This window comes from Lepidothrix coronata, unplaced genomic scaffold (genome assembly GCF_001604755.1).
Source record: "Lepidothrix coronata isolate B3197 unplaced genomic scaffold, Lepidothrix_coronata-1.0 Scaffold9, whole genome shotgun sequence".
In the NCBI taxonomy this organism is placed as follows: Eukaryota; Metazoa; Chordata; class Aves; order Passeriformes; family Pipridae; genus Lepidothrix; species Lepidothrix coronata.
Window position 1 is genome coordinate 10,269,387 of NW_016690189.1, and position 23,100 is coordinate 10,292,486.

The window sequence follows — 23,100 nt, forward strand, 5'->3', positions numbered from 1 at the left end:
TAAATAATTGCAATGTATCATAGTATGTATTTGCTAACTACTTCTTTCCTTTTAAAACCATAACCAGATCGACAATACATAAAGGACAGAGATTCTGTGGAAAGGCTTCAAGAACCACTGCTGGATATTCTACAAAAATTCTGCAAACTTCACCACCCAGACAACCCTCAACACTTTGCATGTCTTCTGGGTCGTCTCACAGAATTACGGACATTTAACCATCATCACGCAGAGATGCTGATGTCATGGAGAGTGAATGATCACAAATTCACACCACTTCTCTGTGAGATCTGGGATGTGCAGTGATGGATACTTTTTTATTTTAGGAGAAATATCTTTTTAAAGGACCACATAACATTTACTTTCATAGAAAAGTATCCCAGAGTGTATTGTATCTTCTTTAATGCATTTTTATAGAAACATGACATGGGTTCATAAAAGTCATTTTGTTCACTATGCACAGAATATTGTATAGCTGCCAGATCTTCACATGTGAGTATAACTTTTTCTGTATTTATACTGTCTGATTAGAAAGAGCCCACCAGCTCCTCAGAGGAACAGTTAATTCCTTCTGTGATTAAGCTGATTGGAGTTACAGTTCCTCTAGAGAAATGGGGAAATGCAAGTTTCCATTCGTATTTTTTCATTTCAGTGGTTTTTTTGTGCTTTGCCTCTGTTAAAAAACATATTCCAGATATTTACTGTAATAAACCATATGAAATGGTTAATGCCATAGTCATTTGCTGTTTAGCTGTGAAATGTGTTCATATAAGGTGTGCAAGATGTTAATTCTTCACAAGAAGAAACACTATGAAATGGAGAAAAGTCACACGAAAACAAAAACCCTTTTCATGATATAACATGTAGCTTCATTTGCATTACTATTTCAAAGTAAAAATTATACAGTATCTGTACTTCGTGAAAGTGTGTCACAAAATAATGACACAAGTCATTATTTTGCTTTATGACTTCGACTGTTGGTGCTTAATGGCTCTGAAAAATAGCATCAGCAACATCCCTGGAACACGCGAATGCGTCTGGCTGGTGTGCGAGGCTTCCTGACGCCAACAGGGGCTGCAGGCAGGGTGGATAGTTTCTCTGTGCCCGGGTCCGCTCCCAGGGCCCTGAGCCCGGACGGCTCATCAGCAGCGGTGAGCCGAGCCCCGCGCTGCCGGCCGTGCGAGCAGCGCGCCGGAAGGCTCGGGGCGCAGAACGCCGGCTGCCAAAGGGCCTCTTCGGCTCTCGGCTGCTCTGCGGGCAGGTGGCCGGCTCCCTGCTCCCACCCCGATGGCCGAGCCCGCCGCCGCGGTCCCCGGGCAGCAGCGCTGTCCCCGCGGGCCGTGTCCCGTCAGCGGGCGCGGATCGCTGGCGCCGGGACAGGTGGGCCGGCGCGGCCCCGCCCCCGGGCGCTGATTGGCGCTTTCGAAAGGAGCGGCCGGCGCGGCGCGGGCGGGGCCGTCCCGTCCCGTCCCGGTGTGCGCGGCCGGCAGCGCGGCGGGGCTGGTGAGTACAGGCAAGGCACGACACGGGACGGGACGGGACGGGACCGGACCTGACCGGACAGCATAGGATAGCGTGGAAGGTGAGGAGCGCCTGAGCGGCGGCGGGCCCAGCCTGGGGGTCGTGGCAGGGTCCCGCTCGCGTCCGTGCCTCGGGCGCGCAGCTCCAGAACGGCGGCTCTCGGTGAGTCTCACTTGTCTGTAGGGTCAGCGCTGGAAACTCGCTGAGCGTGTCGGGGACCCCGAGCAGCGCGGACAGAGCCCGGTGTTGGGCTGAGCCAAGTCACCCGCCCAGGGGCAGCAGCTCCCATCCAGCGTCTCCGGCATGGGTGTCGGAAGGGAAAGCGCCGCGAAACTTACCTTGGAGAAGAGAGAGGGGACAGTTTTTGCATAACAGCCTTCAAACCAGTCTCTCCTGTGCCCCATACAGGCGTTTGAGGATGCAGTGCTGTTTCTGTAGGAAGTTTGCCCCAGTGCCCTTGGCTAGAACACTCATTCATACTGCTTAATAAGCCGAAAAGCGTCTGGCTCCTCTCTTTGCCCAAAAGCTGGCCATGTTCCAGCGATGCTGTGTGTCACCTTTGGCATAGTATCAGATCAAGCCATGGCAAAAAGTACATGTATTCTTTTAGGATCTATAAGGCATAACTGGCCTATGCATTTGAAATTGTACTGGGTGGATCTTTCGTAATAAGACAGGATTTTATATTTAAGTCATAATAAACTCCTCCTGACTGTTGCCAGTCAGCAACCTACTGTATGGACATCTAGCAGTGATGCCCTCCAATGCTGCTTTGCTGGCAAAAGTCTGAGGTGGAAATGCGAGAGAGAGAGAAGAGCTTGCCTGTGAAGTTGAGTGAAGAGCTGGGGTAGTGCACCTTGTGTTAATGAGCCTCTCCCCAGACTGGATGCTCCTGTGGTAAAGGAGCCGTCTGCATGTCTCCTGTGGAGATGCCAGCTGTTGAGATTAAGTACTCCTCCCTGATTTCAAGTGGTTTTCTCTGCTTTGACAGGTGTATCCAAGGCCTTTGTTGCCATTTGGAAGGAGAGAGTGTGCTCACTGCGTGCTCACTCACTTCATGGAGAGGTGCGGAAAGGCAGTCCCTGAGGAGAGCAATCAGCGTGCATGAATGTAAGGAGCTGGTTGCCACCTTAAAGCCCATCACCTTGGACTGACTAGTCTGGTTCTTTCTCTTTCATGGCTCTAAGGCCTCCCCAGGGAAGCAGAGCTCCTGCTGACTCAGTAGTGCAACAAAAAGTCTCTGTAATTGCTGTAGTGAGGAGGGAGTAATGCTCCACTCAATGAATCTCTTGTGCCTACCTCTTTTCTTCTGCATGTAAGGATACGTGTACCAAATAAAATCTTGACTATCCTGTAGTAGGTTTCAACAGATACTGAAATGACAGCTTCTTTCATTTCAATGTGTTTAAAAACATGGGTTTCAGTAGGTATTGTTAAGACTAATCTACAGTTTCCAGCTGCTCTGGGTTAGTCTGTTGTGGCTGCCTTTGGGTGTTGATGGAATAGAAGATGATGTGTTATATATATTAAATATAGGGCGAAGATGTAAAAGTGTTTCTACCCAAATTTTTTTTAATGAGCCTGTTAACCCAAGGCATTTTAATGAGCCTGTGAATCCCTTTAGGTTCCACTTCAGCTAAGTCAATGGCTGCTTCATCAATGTTGGAGCTACCTATGGAGTTGAGGATTTTTTTGTTTCTTTCTTTGTAAACTGTGCAGTCAAGTAAAATGGGACTTGGACTCTGTTCATCTTGTGCTACAGAATGGGTTGTAATTAGTGTAGCATGTCTTCTTGGGTTGGGGACCAGTGAATGATCTATAAATCCTGATACAACTGATGTTAAACAGGCTATCTCATGTAGCATCTAAGAGCATGTGTTTAGCACCCTGAAGTATTTGCATAAAGTGCTTTAGCATTTGCTGACTTTGCTGTTTCTCAAATTCTCTGAGGGCAAAGTGCCAGGCATCTTTTTGGAGAGCAGAGACAGACTGTGGTCTTGCAAGGCTGTGTGGGTCATGTCCAGGGGATGTCTGCACCCCTTTTCCTGAGAAATGCTTGTCCCTCTGCCCCACATGTCAATAGATAGGAATGTTTTTCTCATCTCTCTTAGCTAATATTGATCCATAGCTCTAGTCCTTCATTGGAGGTTTGTTAGTCTGCCAGCTGAAGGCAGTGCTTGCCTTTCCCAATGTATCATTTGGGGCTGACCACCCATCTCACAGTAAATCAGTGTCGCTGTGTTCATACAGGTGTAAGGTGTGGCTAGGTGACGCTTCTCTTAGCCTTCCATCCTAGAGCCATTAGCAACAGAAGTAGAGAGCTTTCTGGTGTTTCCCTGTTTTAGCAGGTGAAGCAGGGAGGGAAAACATCACCAGAAAGAGTAAGAGGAAGGGAAAGAATTATTAAAAGCATTGTTTCTGCTGTGATGAGCTCATTCAGTCTTTAGTCCCAAGGGACCTTGGGGATATCAACTGGCATGGGAATGGCATTGCCTGAAGCTATGTGGGGGACATATTACAGTGTATTTTCATTCTGAGGTCTTTTCTTACACAAACTGTGATCCCTGAACACCAAATTCCTGTTGAATGAAGGCCAGCTGATAAAACTGGTATGTGTAGAAATTGATACAGTTCTAGCTGGAACTGCCAGATTTCAGTGTCAAATACTTACTTCATTATGTACAGCTTTTTGATGCAGGGAACCCAACCGGTTTTAGAAGAAGTCAGACTTGGTTATGACTCTGCCTGGTACTGAAGCATTCACCTCACCAGAACACCTTCTGCACCTTTGCAGGCTGACTACTTGAAGGTGGCAGACGTCTGGGTCTTCTCATCCTATGCCTCTCCCAGTAAGTGGTAAGCCTATATTAATCCGTATTCTCTGCAATCTCAGAGCTGAACTGTTTGAGATCTGAAAATGGATAATTGTTACTATATTACCTTTTCAACTCAAAATTAGTGCAGAGTAGTCTTTATCATCAGAGGGTTTTTTTGTTAAGTGTTATTCAGATGCCCTGATAATAAGTGAAGCCGTTTCACTTTCTAGGGAACCCTTTGGCATATGGGTTGTTTTAGAAGAACAGGCCCTTGAAGTTCAAGTGCCACAGTTTTCCTCAATCTCCTCTTTTTTCCTTCTTTTTTTTTTTTTGTAAGACTAGCTTTTGTTAGGCATGCCACAAAACTGCAGATGCTGAGAATTCTTGTGATAGCTGCTGTGTGAATATTTTGCTTTGTTCTTGTTTTGAGTTCTCCCTGTGAATTAGGCTGCCTTTTGTTTTCCCTTGGCAGTTAATATGCTGGAGCTCTTGTTAGCCTATATGAAGCTCCTTATTTTAATGAGACCAACATCTCTACTGGCTGGTCTGCTGTTGTTTTATTTATTTTTTTAATCAATGAAGCCTCTTACTGAGCTTCTCTTGGGACAATAGCTTTCTTATGCCAAAGGAAAATGTATTCCTGTGGACAAAGCTCTGGGAAACATAACATGCTCATTAGTAATGCTTGGTACATACCCTGCCCTTCCCTTGTTCATTCATAGAAGGAAAAATGACATCAAGGAGAGGATGTCTTTTTTTTTTTTTCCTTCCCTAGAAATAAAAGGAAGGGGAAAGATACCAATTGGAGTGTCTCTGATAAAGTCTGAGAAGTGCTAGCAGTTGTGCTACAGGGAAGTGGTTTCAGCCTGAAAACGAATTGGTTGCTTGTTTGCTAGTCACAGAGGTAAGTTTGAAATGTTTGAAATGGCTGACATGTGATCTGATGTAGTGTGTGGGGTTTAAGGCAGTGGGAGGAAAAAAGGGGAAGGAAATGACATTGTTCTGCTTTTTGTGTAGGATGAAGGGGGAGAATTTTTACAAGAATTGTGTTTTCTGTGATGGGCTATTCAAGCCTTTTGTCATAGGAAGGCCAGGTTTTGCAGGACGAGAGAACAATACCATCTACGTACAAAACTTAAACATCTGGGACAGGAAAGTTACTTATTTTCAAAGGAAAACAGATGAGTTAAAAACATCTGATAATGTCTTCAGTCTGATTTTCAGTTTAATCAGTAAGATACTTTATTGCAGCTATTGAGTAACAGAACAAGAAAGTTGTCTTTTAACTGGCTGCAAGACACAGCAGGTGTTTTTGATGTTGTAATGCCCCCCAGTACGACTGTGGAGAATTATGATGGAGAAATACCTTCTGGTACATGTGTATCTAGCGAACCTGGTAATGCTGCACATCTCTAGACCTGGAGCCTCCATGGAGAAACGTACTAATCCTCAACCCAGTGTAGAGCTTGTGCTGGATTTTCCCATGGTTAAAAGCATTTCTGGCTTCAGGAGAGAAAGTGTTGACTAGGTTGCCTCTAAAACTTTCCTTAAGGTTTGTTTTGCCAGGGAATTGTCCTGATAACTATATTGCTGCAAGAGTTTGCAGCATTCTATTGAAAACTTAGGTGTATGCATGCTGCCTGGGAAGTCACAATCCCAATAGAATTTAATAAAAACATTGATTTCTCTCATGTATCTTATAATAACTAGGTGATCTTTAAGGTCCCTTTCAACCCCCACCATTCTATGATTCTGTAAGAAAAAATCTTATTCTTCAAAATTGTTTCCTTGCTTTAAGATTTTCATAATCTTCAGAGTATTTAAAGTGAAGTCAGGATGCATATATCTGCCTACACACACGTACAAGATATACATGTGATAACTCACAAGAAAAACATGAATGCCAGTGTTGTTAAATCCAAGAATGGTTTGAAGCATTTGTATTACACTTTGGCAAAATAAATGCCATACAGCTACTTTGGAGTAGTGTTAATGCATACAAAGGCAGTTGCTAGTTTGTGCTATAATAATTGTGCCTTTATTTCAGGGCAGAGAACTGAAGTTGACTGGATCAAAACCTTAGTCACTAAGATACTTCTCTCTTTCCCCTTCCTTTCCTGATTAGACTTCTTATTTTTCCAAAACAGTACTGGTGAGTTTTTCTTGGGATTTTCATGAAAGCAGGACAAACTGTATTAAAAATCTATTCTCTTTTCCCAGAGAGAAACGAATGTAAATGCAGGTGACCATGCAGAATGCAGTTCAGGTAAATGTCTTTTGAAGTGTTTCAATCCTGCATACACGTATAATATATTTTTGGTTTTTTCAATGCAAAGATCTACCCTGAGGCAGATGAAATACTAGACTCCCCAGAGTTACCTCTAATTTAAAAAAAAAGTTATAATTTTCCATTTTACAAGTGGAGTAATGTGACAAAATGAATATCCCACTGTTACTATCAGGTGACCCTTTCACTTCTTAGTGCTGTTACCTAAGAAGGTTTTGAAGTCAGAGGCTGAGATTATTGAAACACCTGTTTGGTGATTAAGAAGTGTTTTTTAAAACTTTATAGTTTTTAAAACCTTATATATTTAAAACATTCTAGTTAATTACTTAAGTATAAATAAATAAATGTATTTTTTACACACACTGAATGAAGGAAAGTAGTTAAGAGTAGCAGAAGGACTCTGTCTTTGGGAATTTTGTACACAAAATTTCAGTGTGGTCCTTTTCTTGAAATGTAAGTTACCTGTCATTTTTAAAATATGCAGTCCTGAAATGCTAAGGATTCATGTTCAATAAATGTGTTATGTTCTTGTACGTGAACATATTTCCTCTCCTAATGTCATAATTTTTAATGATTTAAGCACAAAATGCCCCTGAAATGTTTGATCAGAGAAATCAGTAGTCTGTAGTAAATTATATGATAAACTTCAGATTTCAAGACTTAAAATGTGCTGAGGAAAAAAAATCACCCACACATTTAATGCATGTTTTCTTTATTCAATATTCAAGAAAATGTGTAATTTTAAATCCGAAGAATTCAAGAGAATGAACGCAGTAGTATTTTGACACAGGAGTTACTAATGATAGCTTCACCATCTGATTGGTGTTGTGTTGGTCTGGTGTATCTGTCCGAAGGGAAATGAATGCTTTGAATAATAGTTCTTCAGCGTAATTCAGAACCATGACTCTTTGTCATCTGACTGCAAGTATTAGAGCTTTCTGTCTTCAGCTTACTGAAATCCTCTGCAGGTGTGGTTTGGAGATGACCTTCCCTTAACTCCCCGAAGTCCTCTGACTCCCAGACACGGGCCGGGTTTGGCAGATGTGTGCCTGTATGACCAATGGATATCTGTGCGGCACGAAGCAACTTTGGTGCCTATGCAAGAAGATCTGTCCATTTGGCTGTCTGGCTTGCTGGGTGAGGTTAAAAATAAATCACTGTCTAATGAACTTCAAAGAACTTTCCAATATTCTAGTCAATGGTGACATTTAATATCTATACCACTATTAAGATGTGGCATATTTGAGTCTGAATGGCTGGGAGAATTGCATTAAAATGCATGCTTTGATTTCAGATTTTATTAGCTGCCATGTCTTAGAGGGAGGATAATTAATAATTCTAATTTATATTTCTGAATTTTGTTAGTCTAATTAAAATGTAATTAAATGGATATTTGATTTTAGTTTACTTATATATTTCCACTAATTTTCAGTCTTTAACACTGGAACGCTGTTTGAGTTGCCTCTAAGTTCATATGAAACTTCTTCACCTTCTGTAGAGTAACTCTAATACTGACCTTCTTTTTTGTTTGGTTTTTTTTTTAAGGAATGGAAGTCAAAGCAGAACAACTGCTAGAAGAACTTGATAATGGGGTATTACTCTGCCAGTTGGTTGGTGTTCTTCAAAACACAATTAAAAAATGTTGTAGCTCAAATAACTTAAGGGTGAGTCATATCATGACTTTTAAAATACATATATAAACTCTCCAGTTGTAGGTAGTTAAGTAAGTAGTTGTCATTAAAAGGAAAGCAGATGAGTGAGGCTTCCCAAAGTAATGCTCTGTACCCTCTGTATCCAGGGACTGATTAACAATAGTGTGTTTTTGTAGATGGATAAACTGGCCTCGTGCAACAAATTACCTTCTTGCTTTGTTAATCAAATCCTGAGGTCCTTGGTTGGTCTTTAGTTTGATTTCAGTAGAAGTCTTGCCTGAGGAAGATTTAGTCCAGTTCTGGAGTTTGTTTTCTGACATCAGTGTGGGTTGATAACGAGAGATATGTTGGCACTTGGTAGTATGTTTTATGGCTGTACTCTAGTGTACAGATCAGCCATAAAAATATCCAAACTGATATACCTGAAGATGGGCTTCAGTGTTTTTGTTGGGAATCAATGCTCAGTTGAAATGTGAATCTCAAGCAACTCTCTGTATTTGAAGTACAAAGTCATGTAAACTGGTCAAGATAACATTTGTTGAATGTACAAGTACCCTGTATAGCTACAGCAATGCTTGGATTTGTTAAACAGTAGATTACCAGCTAAACTGCCCTGGAGGACAGGAGGAACTATTTCATTATATCCAGACCATTTTTTTAATGTTTAACTTTTACTGGTTCACCTAGTAAAACAATAGTTTTAAATAATGGATATTTACCAGTTAGCAGTATAATTACTAATATTAGAATTATTATTAACTGTGGGGTACAAGACAGCAGATTTAAGATGCCAAACATTATTTATACAAGAGCTATAAGGAACCCTCGAATTATGGCATCTTTTAGGTTGGAAAAGACCTTTAAGATCAGCAAATCCAACTGCTAACCTAACACTGCCAAGTCCACCGTGAAACCATGTCCCTAAGTGCCACATCTCTTAAATACCTCCAGGGTTGGTGACTCAACCGCTTCCCTGGGCAGCCTGTCCCAGTGCTTCCTTACTCTGTCTACAAGAAATATGCAAGTTATCCACAATGTTAGCGATTCCTGTGGTTCTGTTGCTAAACACAACAATGCATTTCCACACTCGTATGGATTTCACTGTGTAAGCCATTGTCCATCAGATACCCAGCAAATCCTTAGGGCTCTTTAAGGAGGATGAAACGTACAACTTGTGTATCTTTGAACTACTTTTTTAGTTTTGAAGGTACCAATTTAAAAACAAGTAAGTACTGAATTGCTTTAAAGGAAACTGCTCCTCGCTCCCTTATGATTCCTTTCACTTTCTAGAACAGGCTCTAAAATGTTGAAATCTGTCAGCTAAGTATAGTTAGTTGATTTAACGTTCTCTTGTTGTGCTTATTCTGCTGCTGTGAACTTAAGCTTGGGAAAGGGGAATAATTATCCAAGCCTGTGAAACCACCAGTAGGACTTCTACCCCAGCATGTGGGGAAATGGGGAAAAAACTGGATGGACAGCTTTGGGAGAGGCTGCAGAGCTAAGGATTTTTCACTCAGTGATTGTTCACAGTGATAAGACAGAATGCCTTCTATATTAGTGTAGCTTTTTTGATAGAGTACATGGTGGGTTGAACACAAAATAGTTACAACTGTTTCTGTACTCTGAATTTAGGGTGTATTTTCCTTTGCAACTATGCTTTGAAGTCTGTTGGCAATGTTGATGTGCACAATGTACTTTTTGTTTTCTTCCCTTGCCAGAATTTTCCTATGAGAATAGTTCCATGTAAGAAGGATGCTCCATCAGGATCTTTTTTTGCCAGAGATAATACAGCCAACTTTCTTAACTGGTGTAGGGCCATTGGAGTTGAGGAGACTTATCTATTTGAATCTGAAGGTTTAGGTAAATGTATCTTTTTGTAAGATTTACTTCCCTCTTTATGTGGATAACTACCTGGTTGGGGAGATCCCTTGTGTATAGTCTTTTGAACCTTTTCTCTTGACCGTTCCTGTCTCGTGCAAGCTACTAATGCTTTTTTTTAATTTTAAGGCAGTGTCCAAGTAAAAGCCTTGAAAAATCAGTTCAGTGACTGCTCTAACTTGCATGATGCTTTTCCAAACTTGCTGTGTGGGATGAAGCGGGGGCTGACAGCTGTGCAGCAAGCTTGCATGTTGTCCTTCAGTAAAAAGAAGCACTGAGAAACAGAGGAGAAAATTGTGGTTTTGCTTTCCCTGTGTGGGAAGACCACAGGGCCATGGAGTCAACTCACAATGAGATCCTTTGTTTGGTATTAGAGCTCATTCTTGTTGAAGGAATCCCTCAGAATCATGCATTCATAACAGATAAATTTGATAACTACATTAGGGAGTTGTGCCTGAAGTGGCAACAGTCTGTTAGCAATTAACATTTGCTTCAGCACCTACTTGATATACCCCTAAATCATTTGTGTTTTCTCATCCAATAAGATTGTTATAAAACTAAATATTGCCAACTATGTGTTGTGTGTTGTGTGCCTGCCCCAGTGCACAGTTGGTCCCTTATAACAAATAGCTTCTAGACTGATACTTACAGATGAAATAATTTTTTTTAACTGCTAATTAAGAGGAACTATACTTCTATCACGTGGTAAATAAAGAAATGCTCTTCTACCAGCTATTATGTCAGTAAAAATTAATTAATCCAAAACTTTCTGTGGCAAGCCAATACTTTTTTGTTTGTTTGTTTTTGTTAATTTTTTTTAAAATAAGCAAAATATCTGCCTGTCAGCAGAATAGTAAAAAAAATTGAGAAGTACCTTTGTTTTCAGTAATCAAATGAATTTGTCACAATATTCACAGGATTTTCTCAAAGTCTTTGTGCCATTTAATGCCATTTGCATGCTCGTTGGACTGCCAGTGCCTTCTCCACTGGATAAGTCATCTTTTAAAATAGTTGAGAAAACACCCTCATTTGCATCTGTCTCATTCTGGTTAACTAGTCTGGTGAGTGTATCTTTTTTCAGTGCCATGAAAAACAGATGAGTAGAACTGAGCTGTAAGAAAATTAGTTTTAATAATTTTTTTTAGTTCCTTGTATGAATTGTATTGCTTAAACATCTTAGGTTCTGTAAGTGGATGGGTAACTGGAGCCTGTTTAGCCTTCCTGAGATAAGCAGACAGGATTTCCCGGTGCTGTGGCTTTCACTCATAGCAAATAAGTGTTTTGAAGTCTGATTGTGACTCCTGACACAAGCTTGCTTTATGGCATAAATATCTTCTGTGAGCCTTTTTGGCAGTTGAAATGAGCAGACTTGCAGCCTCCTTGATGAAACATTCTTTCCACTGATGTTTTCCATCAGACCTTCAAGCCATTCTTTATAAATAAAATAGGGGAAGGATAATTTAACAGTTGTCTTTTTCCCATCAGATACATATGGCAACACCTCCTGAAAGTGTAGATGACTATGAAGGAAATAAATTAAGAGGGTCTTGAGACAGCAGAAAGGAAGAGTAGACATCATGGGATACCCTTTGACATCAAGCCAAAATAAGTATCTTGATTTCTGCTAGGGGTATATTTGATTTTTCTCTTTTGGGTTCAGGCAAATTAAAACACTTCTGGAAAACACACACACTCAGAGAAAAGATATTAGATGACCTCTAGTAACTTTTAAATTATGGCTGTGTCAACTTTCTATTCTAGATTTATCCTTCATAATCAGACCTTTTAAAAAGCAGACTTACAAACTGGAGTAGATGATGTAAACAAGGGAATCTGACTTCATACTCAGTTTATACTTTAGGAAACACTTCAGTGTTATTTAAATCAAAGCAATTTTAAATATCAAATTGAACATCAGAAAGATGTCAGATTTCATCTGTAAATATAGAGCAGGCTCAGGTTTCTCTTCAGAGGGAATTTCCAGTTTCTACTGAGTATTGTTAGTACATGGTGTGAAGAAAGTCAGACTTGTTCATATAAATGTTCTACAACTTATCTGGTTTCTTATACTTGATGGTAGTGGGGGAAGGAATGGTGCTGTGTGTGGGTTGAGGCAAGTTGAATGACCTTTCTCCCAGTCTTTGATTTTTGAGTTTTTAGGCAATATTCCTACTTAGTTAAGAAAGCACAGGGATCGTCTGTTTTCTAAAGCATTTATACAACTGTTCTTAGAACATATTGAAAGAATCTCAATTTTGAGGCTTGTATGGGGACAGAGGAGGAAATAGTTGCTTGTGTGTGAGGTTTTAAACTATTTTCTTTCTCTGTTCCTGGCCTTGTTTCTTTTTGCTTTTTCTTGCACACCTAAAGATGGAACTTTCAAGAAACCAAAACAGACATTGTTTTCCTTCTGCCTCTTCCATTCTTCAGTGCAACAGTAGAAATAATTGAATGTTTCCATTTCAAAGTTCTTAAAAAAACCCAGACTTGCCACCATCATATTCACATTGCTTAGCTATCACTGTTGCATCTCATTTTTCAGCTCTCCTGATAATAATTTAGTGTGCCTACAAGATCAAGTGCATGTAGCTGCTAGAGCTGCTCTGAATTGAGGGGTGTGAAGCAGCCTCTGCTTTGGGCACTATCTGAGTTACTATGGACAAGTCTTTGAGAAGCGAAGCCTTGTGCAAAACTGTGCTACTAACATATCTGAAAGTGTGTTGCTGCTTCTCTGTGATCACAGCTAGTATCTCATGTTTGAATCTGAGCATTTGTATTTTAAACCAGCATTGTTCTCCCCTCCTTCTTATGCTCAGGGGTTTTGACCACCCTTTTCAGATGCAGCCTCACAAAGATACCAAATTCTGAAGAAAACCTCTTGATGGATGGGGCAGGAGGTTTGGGCTGCTTGGGAGGGGGTAAAATGATGAGGGTATAGAATGAGGTACAGGAGCTGCCACTGACAAAGTGGTATCTTCTAGTGGAACTGGATTAATCTGGCATATGGATGGACACTGCTGGCACCTGGAACATTTGAAATGATAAGAAAAAAGATCTGTTGCTAACTGAAATGGTAACAGTCACCCAGATTGTTCTTTCACAGCCAAGGGACTAAACCGCTTAGGCTGACTGGCTATGTAGCCAACCACTTGGTCCTTCACAGTGTATCCTCCTATGGATGTTAACCTATAGAGTGCCTGTGCCTATCTGTCTGTATGCATGAGCATATTTTCCTATTTTCAGTTGTTAAATGCTTTTCATCTTTAAGACTACGATAATGTATTTGGGGGTAGGGAAAGCTCTCAGATCTCTTTCTTTCCCGTTCTCATCAAGAAAGAAGATCATAAAACCAAATAAAACATAATTCTCCTAGAAGGAACAGTTTGATTTCAGGAATGCCAAGATGCATTTAAAGACTTCATGAAATAGAAAATTAGAGTTGGAAAGCTTATAGTGCTTTGTCAACGATAATGTAACTTGCCCTGGGTAAAATGGGAAATTCGTAGGCATCTATACCTCATCTCTTCTCTGTACCTAATTGCATAGGCCTTGCTGCAATAAATATGAACTGTAACTCCTTTTCATTCTCTTCCTCTTTAGTTTTGCACAAGGATCCAAGACAAGTGTATCTTTGTCTGTTGGAAATTGGACGCATTGTATCCAAGTACGTGATCTGCACATAATCTTAACAAGAAATTGAAGAACACATCCTATTAAGTAAAAGCTAAGACAAAGTTAAGACAATCTGTGGTCATTAAGTACAATGCAGTGGATGTTAATTCCTCACAAAAAGTAATGAGTGGCTTTTCTAGGACCATCATATAATATGAATATTTTTTCAAATAATTATCAGACCTTTTCAGGGAGAGGCACTCTTCCATGCAACCTTTTATAGTTGAGTATATGTATAGATATACATATCTATACATTCAGCTTATAGATATGTATACCTCTTGGAAGAACTCACTGAATATTAAAGATTGTTTTAAGGGGTATAATTTTTCATCTTTTTGGCAGGTATCTCTTTGTTCTCTACATTTAGACTTTTGATTTATTTCTAGTGCAGAGCTGGAAGCTTTAAGATAGTTTATCTAAATTGGTTGTGACCTAAATGATGTAATTTTGACAGTATTTTTACTTCATTCTCTGGTAACGCCAAGGCCACCTTAGGGAAGACTTCTGCTAAAAACTCGGAGCAGCTCCTTCTCTTTGGATTATCAAGACAGTTATCCCTCTGACTGATTTAGTGCTGTGCCATGTCAGCCAAACCACTTAGAATCTTGCAAATTTGTTAATATCAGTTTCTTTTTGTTTGCTTTAGTAAATTAGCAATTAAACTCTCTACTTTGGTATTTGAGGTATGGAGTTGAACCTCCTGTACTTGTAAAACTAGAGAAGGAAATTGAGCTAGAAGAAACCCTACTGATGACCTCTGGGCCACCATCACCTATTAGCACAGCAAAGTCATGTTGTCACCATGGGGAGCTACATGAGGCAGTAAGTACTTCTTACTTAGTGTGATATGGGCTTTAAATCAAGCTCTTAAGTTTCATACTTGTATGATCTGGCTCAGTAAGCATTGGCTAGTTTTCATCTAATATGTTAGCCTCTTTAAACAGAAAACAGAAGTGTATGCACCTCTTTTTATAATTTTTTTTTGTTTGTTTTCGTTTTGTAAAGAAAATGCTGTTCTATATGTTTTGGAGTAAATGCCTTGGTGCATATAACCCACCTTGACTTCCTTTCCCCTGCTCCCTTTTCATTGCTTCTTTGAGTATAAGAAATAATCTCATTCAATTTTTCTGGTGTGTCAATATCCTATGACTGCAATGAATGCTTCTCTTCAATTTCATGTTTTCCTAAAACTTTATCAAATGTTAAAGTAGGCTTTGATGAAACTCAGAACAGCTTGTGAATTGGTCCGAAAGAAATTACGAATAATTTTCGTATTTGCTTAAAAATGCATGTTAAGTCTTTAAAATTCATTTGTTTTAAAGGTCCTCTTTGTAGTAATGTAAAAATTCTGTTTCTTTGGGAACGTCAGCCACCAAGTCCTTGCTCTCTCTCAAAACTCTCACTGTTTTTTCTTCTTGGTAATAGTCTTGGCCTTCCAATTTATTACATTTCTAAATGGTTCTAAGAGATGCATCTTCTCTAACCCGGCACATATTTGGGGACTACCTTTCTCCTTTTTTCAGTGGTTTCCTTCTTGGTTGTCTCACAGAAGATTAACTTAGCCTAACAGAAATTTGGGGAGAATGGTGAAGTAGCTCTGAGCCAGGTGTAGCAATGGATTTGGTCACAAGAGAGACCCAGGCATTCATTTCAATTTCTAGAGACCATAAGAGTGTCTTTACAAGGTCGTGGTTAGAAATGAGGCTACTATGCATAGAAGTATAGACTTGTCTGTATACCAGAAGTGGAAATAACAGAAAATTGAAGAAATCATAAAAATTGGATTACAACAACTCAAAATATTTGTCTGTACATACAATTTGTTCTTTCTTTTAATTTTTTATTCTACACTTTGTATCTTTATGTAGCTGAGATTTTCTTGTGAAGGAATAGAATTCAAGTATTTTCTTATATTATGGGCTGAAGATATTGGTGTCTTTTCTTGTATTCAACACATGCTTCTTTCAAAATACTAACAAGTACTTTCAATTTTAATAACTAGGTGAAACATATAGCAGAAGATCCTCCCTGCAGTTGTTCCCATCGGTTTTCAATTGAATACTTATCAGAGGGACGTTATAGACTGGGAGATAAAATACTCTTCATAAGAGTAAGTTGTTTTTCAGAACTCCAACTTATGTTTCTATTGGGGAGAGAAATGCTTTTAAGTGGAATACCTCATTTTTATGGTGTTGTTTTAGAATCACAGAATTATTTGGGTTGGAACAACTTGCCATTCGATCACCTATTCAAAGCAGGTGTAGTTACTTTGATCTTACAACTATTCATTTTACAGTCACATTAAAAAAAGTTAATGCTTTTCTGTGGTGGTTTTAAAATTTCAACAATTATTTGCAATATAAATAAGGAAATGTCATGGAATATCCTGAGAACGTTGACTGTTCAAAACCTCGACTCTTGGAGTTTATAATTTTCAGGATAATTGAGTACTCTCTTCAGCGGTCATAAGAGATTGTGTTACAGGGGCATCTATAATTTGAACAAAACCTGTATCCAAAACTCTAAATACTAAATGAAGATGCTTACAGAATGGTTAAAATGTCTTCTGTAAAGATGCTTCCATTATTTGCAGATGTGTAATGACTGTCTCTACAGGAGAAACTATCTAATAAAATAATTGGGAAGCATAAACCTTGTTTATCACATAATTTCTCTGTTTTAAAAGTTTTCTCTATAAGAAAGGAGGTACTATTTTTAGTTAATTTCAATAGATGGTAATGTAAGCTGAAGACCTAATGCTGCATAAAACAAGATAGAAATTTCTCTTGTCCTTCTGTTCCCAACCCCTCTTCCTCCATTCTCAGATGCTACATGGCAAGCATGTGATGGTACGTGTTGGTGGAGGCTGGGACACTCTTCAAGGTTTTCTGCTCAAATATGATCCATGCCGAGTGCTTCAGTTTGCAACTCTGGAACAAAAAATCCTTGCGTTTCAGAAAGGGGTCACCAGTGACAGTATCCCTAACTCATCAGCTAGGAATCAGGAGCCTCCTGTTATGAATCCAATGTCAGCTGTCAATATGTTTCAAAAGCAGCCATCAAAAGTCACGACTCCTGTTTTAGCTGTTGGGGCTGGTGCCAAGAAGGCTTTATCTAAACATCCTCAGTCCCCTGCTCTGGCATCACCGAGAGTGCCAGTGCCCCCATCTTCCACAGCCAAGTCATCAACAGTCAGGTCCAAATTACAAGGGTCTTCAGCAACAGGTGTGCAGTCTCCTTTCAAAACATTAGCTGGTACCTCAAAGAAACTGGAGTCTCCTGCATGCAGCTCACCAGCTTCTGCTTCTTCACAGCCTGTAAGCAAAAGTTCTTCACGTGCAGGAACAAGAACAGCTCTAGTTCCCTCCGAAACAGTGCGCAAACGTATTTGGTCCCCCGATGCTCCCAAGGTGAAATTTGCCCCGCCTCAGGGCTCCGCAGCACCAGCACTCCATCCTACCCTCTCATCCTCTAAAAAACAGCCGTCTCATTTGTCTGAGACAGCTGAAATGATGGCTTCAAAACAGAAGCGTGTCCCTGCTAAATGCAAACCTGTATCTATCACTAAAACCAAAGCGAATTCAGTTGCTCCAAGGGCTGCTCGGCCGCCTGTGACAAATCTGCGTGCTGTTGCCAAGTTTGCGCATTCTCAGCAGCTCCTTGCAAAACCTCCTTCTGAAAATGCTATTCAGATCTCGGGAGCTGCGTCTCAGAATCCTCAGAAAGCCCTACGAACAACTTCTGACCTGGCAAGGAATTTGAAAAGTGCATCGGTCCTTTCCGCTTCTGCACCTTCCCTTGCAGTTAGCAAAGCGTCAAAGTCACCACCTTCACTGACACCTACAAGCAAACACGTATCATCAGCTGTCAGTAAGCAGCCGAATATCAGTAATCCCAGTCTGGTTGGGCCCTCTTTATCCAAACCTCCTGAACGTACCCCCTTATCTGTTGTACGACTTCCTCAAACTTCTGCCAAAGTGGCAATGACCAAAAAGTCGGCACAGCCTTCCACAAAAGGTCAGCCTTCAGCCAAAAACTTGCAAACAAACAAAAGCCTGGCCCCAGCAGCCAAGAAGCCTCTCCCGAAGGAACAGTCATGTAACAAAGGAACACCTGGTGTGTCAAAAGTTCCTCTTGTGAAGAGCAGGCAAGATGATCACTATTTTGTTATGACAGGGAGTAAAAAGCCCAGAAAGTAAACTTATTTTCTTCAAAATAAGTTTATGAAACACTGAGGACAAGAAAAAAATGTTAAATAACACTACATTTAACATGAAATATTAGGTATAACCTACATTTTGCTGCATAACTTACTGTAAGAACTGTGTTTTTTTTGTGATTAGAAACTTCTGTTTGGATATATTTAGAAGTGAGCTTGCTTGCTGTTTAGCACTGTGGAATAGAAAATATTCCTGACCTGCTGTAAGAAAGGTGGGTGTGCTGGTTTAAAAGTAAACTGGAGGTAGAAGTGAACGCAACTCAACAGAGATTACAAGTCAGAGTTACAATTTCCTAAAAAGAGATTACAATAAATGAAATGATAGAGAGAAAACTGTTTTTCACCCCCCACAAACAGATATATAACCCCGGGACAAGAACAGAACAGTGTTTAGTGGCCCTTGTGCTGATCACTACGTGGCCCCCCTGACTGTAAAGTAAAAGGAAAAGAAAACCTGTTAGTTCAGATGATGGTGGCAGTTCTGTTGAAGTAATGAGCACAGTCTTGTTGAGAGTGGCAATGGCAGTCCTGCTGGAGTTCTGGTCCTCTGGATATGATGAGTGATACCAGAAGTTCCAAACCCCCAAAGTTTATATATGCTCAAATTCAGGTGGTAATGCACAGTTCCTCCTCCAGGGCAGGGAGTTTCACAGTGGGTGAGTCATGGGATATTTCTGGAGTCTTTGATTTTTGAAGTCTAAGTGTTGCAGCTGCCTATTATGCCAGTCCAGTATGGCCCATTAGCAGAGGTGACTCCTCAGGCTGGGTGTGAAGGCGTTATTGCCTTTCCAAAGGGGAGTTATCACAGCTGAGTCACTGGTGTGAAAACAGAAGAACACTTCACAGCCTCGCAGGGTTTATTTAACACCCAGCTCGTAGCCTTAGGTGTCAGTGTGCCCTGGGCAGCTGCTGCAAACGGTCCATTATTAACAGTCCATCACAAATGACATACAGTGTGTAGAATACACAGTTCTGGTTATACCCACATAGTGATAAACTGGTCCCAGCCCCTGTACCTAGGACAGTGGGAGAGAGGAAAGGGGAGCTAAGGCTGCTGCTCATTTTCAGTGGAGCAAAGTCTGCCCAAGAAACATCTACCCAGGGCAGAGCCTGAGTGACTCTGGTGGTTCTGGCATGTCTGCATCAAGGCCCATGGCAAGCAGTAGAGCTGTGCTCTACTGTAGCATTTCTAATACCTCAAACAAAACAACGGTTTTTAGTTCACCGGTGTCCCACAATCCAAATTTGGGTCACCTGCATGTATTAGAAAGAAAGGAATCTCTATTCATGTTTAGATTTTACAGATGTTGTTATCAGTGTTCACTGTGCCCCCCATATGCCTTCTTCAGCTCTCTTGGAAGTGGAGCTTTCTTGGTCTATGTTAAATTGGACATGGAAAATTGGGGCCTTGATTGCTTGTTCTCATTGTGCCTTAGTCTCTCAAATTCATAAAAGATCTCTTCAGTGAGCAATACTACCTCTAAAACCCAGGGCAGACAAATTTGCTTAGTCCATGCTCTAATCTGACTATAAGTGAGCCCAGGCTTTCCTAGAAAGCTCTTGCTGCATTAAGATATGCTCCTGAGTTCCTGGGAGGACATTTTCCCCTGGGCTGGAGCCCTACACCAGCTGCTGCTCCCACGTTGCAGCCCCAAAGCAGCTCCAGCTGCAGCAACACTGAGTTGCAAGTACTGACCTGCACTGGCAGAGTCTTACTGCTCTGCAGGAATGGCCTTTGCATGTAAGACTGAATCATTAAATACTTTTCTCAGTGCTACAGGTTCATTTTTGTAGGCACTCTTAGTCTGCAGTGGCCTTTTTTGTTTTATTTATGGAGACCTTCTTACTGACTCTTCTCTAATACTCTCTGGAGGTGAGGGGTAATGCCTGTAAACCTCTTAAAATGCCAGAAAGCTATGCATTGTTTACACTCTCAACTCTGAAGGCTTTCAGTGTGTTAAACGTCTTACCCTTAACAGAAGGAGCTTCATGGTAGATTAAAACTACTGTCTTTGGGAGTAGCGCTGTTTGGGGTTTTTTGGGTTTAATGAACAGTCATTCCTGCAAACACTGAGAAGCAGTGAAGGTCTGTGAAGAGACACTGCTGACTTCGACAGATCATCACTTCTCTCCATTCCCAGTCTATTTATGGGCAGGAGCAGGTGTGACTGCCAGATTGGCTCCTGGATGGTCAGACAAGAAAGTTTCCTAAAAAGGACAACAGTTTCTGCTGTTACGAGGTTTTATTGGTTTTGGTTTTGTTTGGTATTTTTTTTCCCTGGAACTACAGTAAGCAAGCATCATGAACGGAGTTCTCATGTGTGGCAAAGTCATTGAGCTGCCTTTCTGAGCACCTTGTTAGCTTTTTTTATTTTATTTATGATTCTATTTATGCATATCTACTGTACCATACTGCTTACAACCTGCTGGGAGTAAACAGTAAAAACCAATATGCAAATTGTAGGAGGAAAACAGATCACTTTTGATAATGTGGACACAAGTCCCACAAGCTCACATACAAAGCTGTGTGTTTGGAAAGGCCTTAGGCTTGCTTATTTTATAAGTACACCGGTCAAAGCCACTACTACAAATGTTAAGAAAAGTATTGACTGTAGTGGATTGCTGTCAGGTTTGATAAATTTGGCACATGGTTTTATATCCTGAAAGCATTTTACAGTAGATGACTTGCTTTTGATTTTAGCACATCCAAATAGTGAGTTACATGCGATATATCTCATGCAGATTAATAGCTGAATTGTTGGGGTTTCTTTCTGAGTCTGGCTGAGATGGAGTTAACTTTCTTCATAGCATCCTATATGGTGCTGTGTTTTAGATTTGTGGCTAAACCGGTGTTGATAACACACCAGTGTTGCTGAACAGCACTTGCCAGGGTCAAGTCTTTCTTTTTTCTGCTCTGCCCCCCAGTGAGTAGGCTGGGGGTGGGCAAAAGATTGGCAGTGACATGGCTGTGACAGCCAACCCAAGCTGGCCAAAGGGCAATTCCATATCATATATCATCACCTCAACAATAAAAACAAGGAAGAGGTGGAGAAAGAAGGGGGAGTAGGGTGGGTGGCTTTCAAGGTGGCTGTTTGCCAACTGGCTTGGCATCAATCTGCATGTGGGAGGTAGTGAGGGATTGCCTTTGCATCACTTGGTGGTTTATTTTTTTTATATCTTTCCTTCACTTATTAAAATGTCTTTATCTCAGCAAGAAAGTCTTGCTTTTGCTGCTCTTCTCTCCCTCGTCTTGCTGGAGATGAAAGAGAGAGAAGGGGAGCAGCAGCTGCATAGGTGTTTGGCTGCTGGCTGAGATCAACCCACAATATTTTTGAACCATTTACAAGGTTTTTAGTAGCAATTTAAACACTGAGACTCTTGGATCTCAGTGTAAAGCAATTTTAACATCTACCTTTTTGAACTACAGAGAAAATGAAGCAGATAGCTTCATTTTGTGATCTATTATTTCATGTAAAAGATTGATTTTTATGGTTCAAAATGACATAAAAAGCATAAGCTTTTACAGTTGAAACCTTTTTCAGCTAATCTAAAGATCATTCCCCTATTACGCATGGATAGACTTGGTTTGATTTTATTCTAAAAATAGTGTATCTGAGCATGGTCCAACTTCTGTGAATATTGTAGTCTTCACCTGTAGAGTCATATTCTAACTACAAGTGTCATGTAACATGAGGTGAACCAAGAATAAGATGTAACAAAGTACCTCCTAATGGAAATACATACTCTTTTTGCAATGTTTATATTGCCAAATAGCAAGTCTAATCTTCAGCTTGTGCTACTTTTTGTGAGGGAAAGATAATCTGGAGCAAGAATCTGACTGAATTCTTCATGTCATATCAATGTCCTTCTGTATGAGTACTTATTTTGAATAAACATACACTGCACCTTTTTAGGTGCACACATGTTTTTAGTCCTCATGTCTTTTTGTGGGAAGGGAAAGAGAATGTATTTAGGAAGGCTTATGTTTTCTCTCTACCACCACATAAATAGTATCTCAGGCTGTGATAAAGACATAAATAGCTGCATCAAATCCATTGCTTTGTTTGGAGTTCAAGACCTTTTTATTCTGACCCTGTTTTCAATATGACTAATTGTGTAGAAGGGGCTTTCTATTCATCCCCAGCTGACAGAGAGCCCAAGTATTTTCAGATATACCTCTGAGAGTTTTATAATTTGCAGCTCCACTTGAAATATAAAGCACTTGTGTGCTAATATTTTCCATGCTTACATCTTGTCAGCAAACTTTAGACCCATCTCTGTGTCTGTCGCTATCAATAACAGAAACCTAATTAGTTTTTTTGAGAAGAGAATTGAGTCTTCTCACTGGAACCACCTAATGAACTTTTTTTTCCCCTTCCCTATTTGATTTTTTAAAAATCTTATAATATCTGCATTTCTCTGCCTGTTCCAGTGTCTTCAGTTCCTGCCAGTCCGATGCTGGTGCCTGATCATGTAGATATACTTATGCTTCCACTTCAGCTTTGTCTGGTCACATTCTTGTGGCATCTACCATACTTGTTCCTACAGGACCAAGTTCTGCAGAGATGTTAGTTGCAGCTTTCTTTTAAGACATGATGTTACAGCTGGCCAATAAAATACGAAGACAGTCCAAGACTGTCTCAGGTAAGTGTCCTAACCCTTACCTATATATACTAACCAAAAAACCCATACATATATATATCTGATAAAATTCAAGGCAGTTTTCCATGTAAAACTTTGAGCAGCTATAGCTTTGAACAGCAAACTCTACAGCTTCTTTTCTGTTTCCCTACAGGGAAACTGAAATCTGTTTGTTAGATGAGCGAGAGCTATGGGGCCATCTGGTGTCTATGAGTTTTATAGAGGCTACTCTGGCAATGTAAACTCTTTAACTTCTCTTGAAGTCCACAGGCAAAACTTTTCTCTTTGATTCCAATGAAACCTTTTAGCTGGCAAAATCCAGACTTGGCAAGCAATAAATACTGCAAGAAATGTTTAATTCTGTAAGACCCTTTCATTTCAGGCAAATACATTCTTGAAAACCTTTTCATT

The 23,100-nt window shown here is 40.3% G+C and overlaps 2 protein-coding genes across 14 annotated transcripts in view; both read left to right on the plus strand.

Annotated features, from left to right (window-relative positions):
• NR1H4 (nuclear receptor subfamily 1 group H member 4) overlaps window positions 1-852 on the plus strand; it is a 45,031-nt gene extending 44,179 nt beyond the window's left edge. For 6 of the 7 annotated variants that reach the window (XM_017804547.1, XM_017804545.1, XM_017804544.1 and 3 more), the window contains one exon: window positions 68-852. In XM_017804547.1, coding sequence (XP_017660036.1) covers window positions 68-306 — 239 coding nt within the window. In that variant the 3' untranslated portion in view covers window positions 307-852. The remainder of the gene's footprint in view (window positions 1-67) is intronic. The other variant, XM_017804549.1, reaches the window with a different exon arrangement.
• A 645-nt stretch (window positions 853-1,497) lies between these two features.
• Window positions 1,498-21,974, plus strand: GAS2L3 (growth arrest specific 2 like 3). Of its 7 annotated transcripts, none has more exons than XM_017804552.1 (12): window positions 1,498-1,582; window positions 2,513-2,631; window positions 4,207-4,377; window positions 5,113-5,241; window positions 6,558-6,603; window positions 7,593-7,761; window positions 8,170-8,288; window positions 9,995-10,136; window positions 13,755-13,818; window positions 14,513-14,651; window positions 15,832-15,939; window positions 16,655-21,974. In XM_017804552.1, exons 5-12 carry the CDS (start codon window positions 6,574-6,576, stop codon window positions 18,026-18,028), a joined length of 2,145 nt encoding a protein of 714 aa, XP_017660041.1. In that variant the 5' UTR covers window positions 1,498-1,582; window positions 2,513-2,631; window positions 4,207-4,377; window positions 5,113-5,241; window positions 6,558-6,573; the 3' UTR covers window positions 18,029-21,974. The 7 variants fall into 7 exon arrangements, with proteins under 7 accessions (XP_017660041.1, XP_017660047.1, XP_017660048.1 ...); XM_017804558.1 differs by having other exon boundaries at window positions 4,207-4,370; XM_017804559.1 differs by having other exon boundaries at window positions 4,316-4,377.
• Window positions 21,975-23,100: the final 1,126 nt, after the last annotated feature.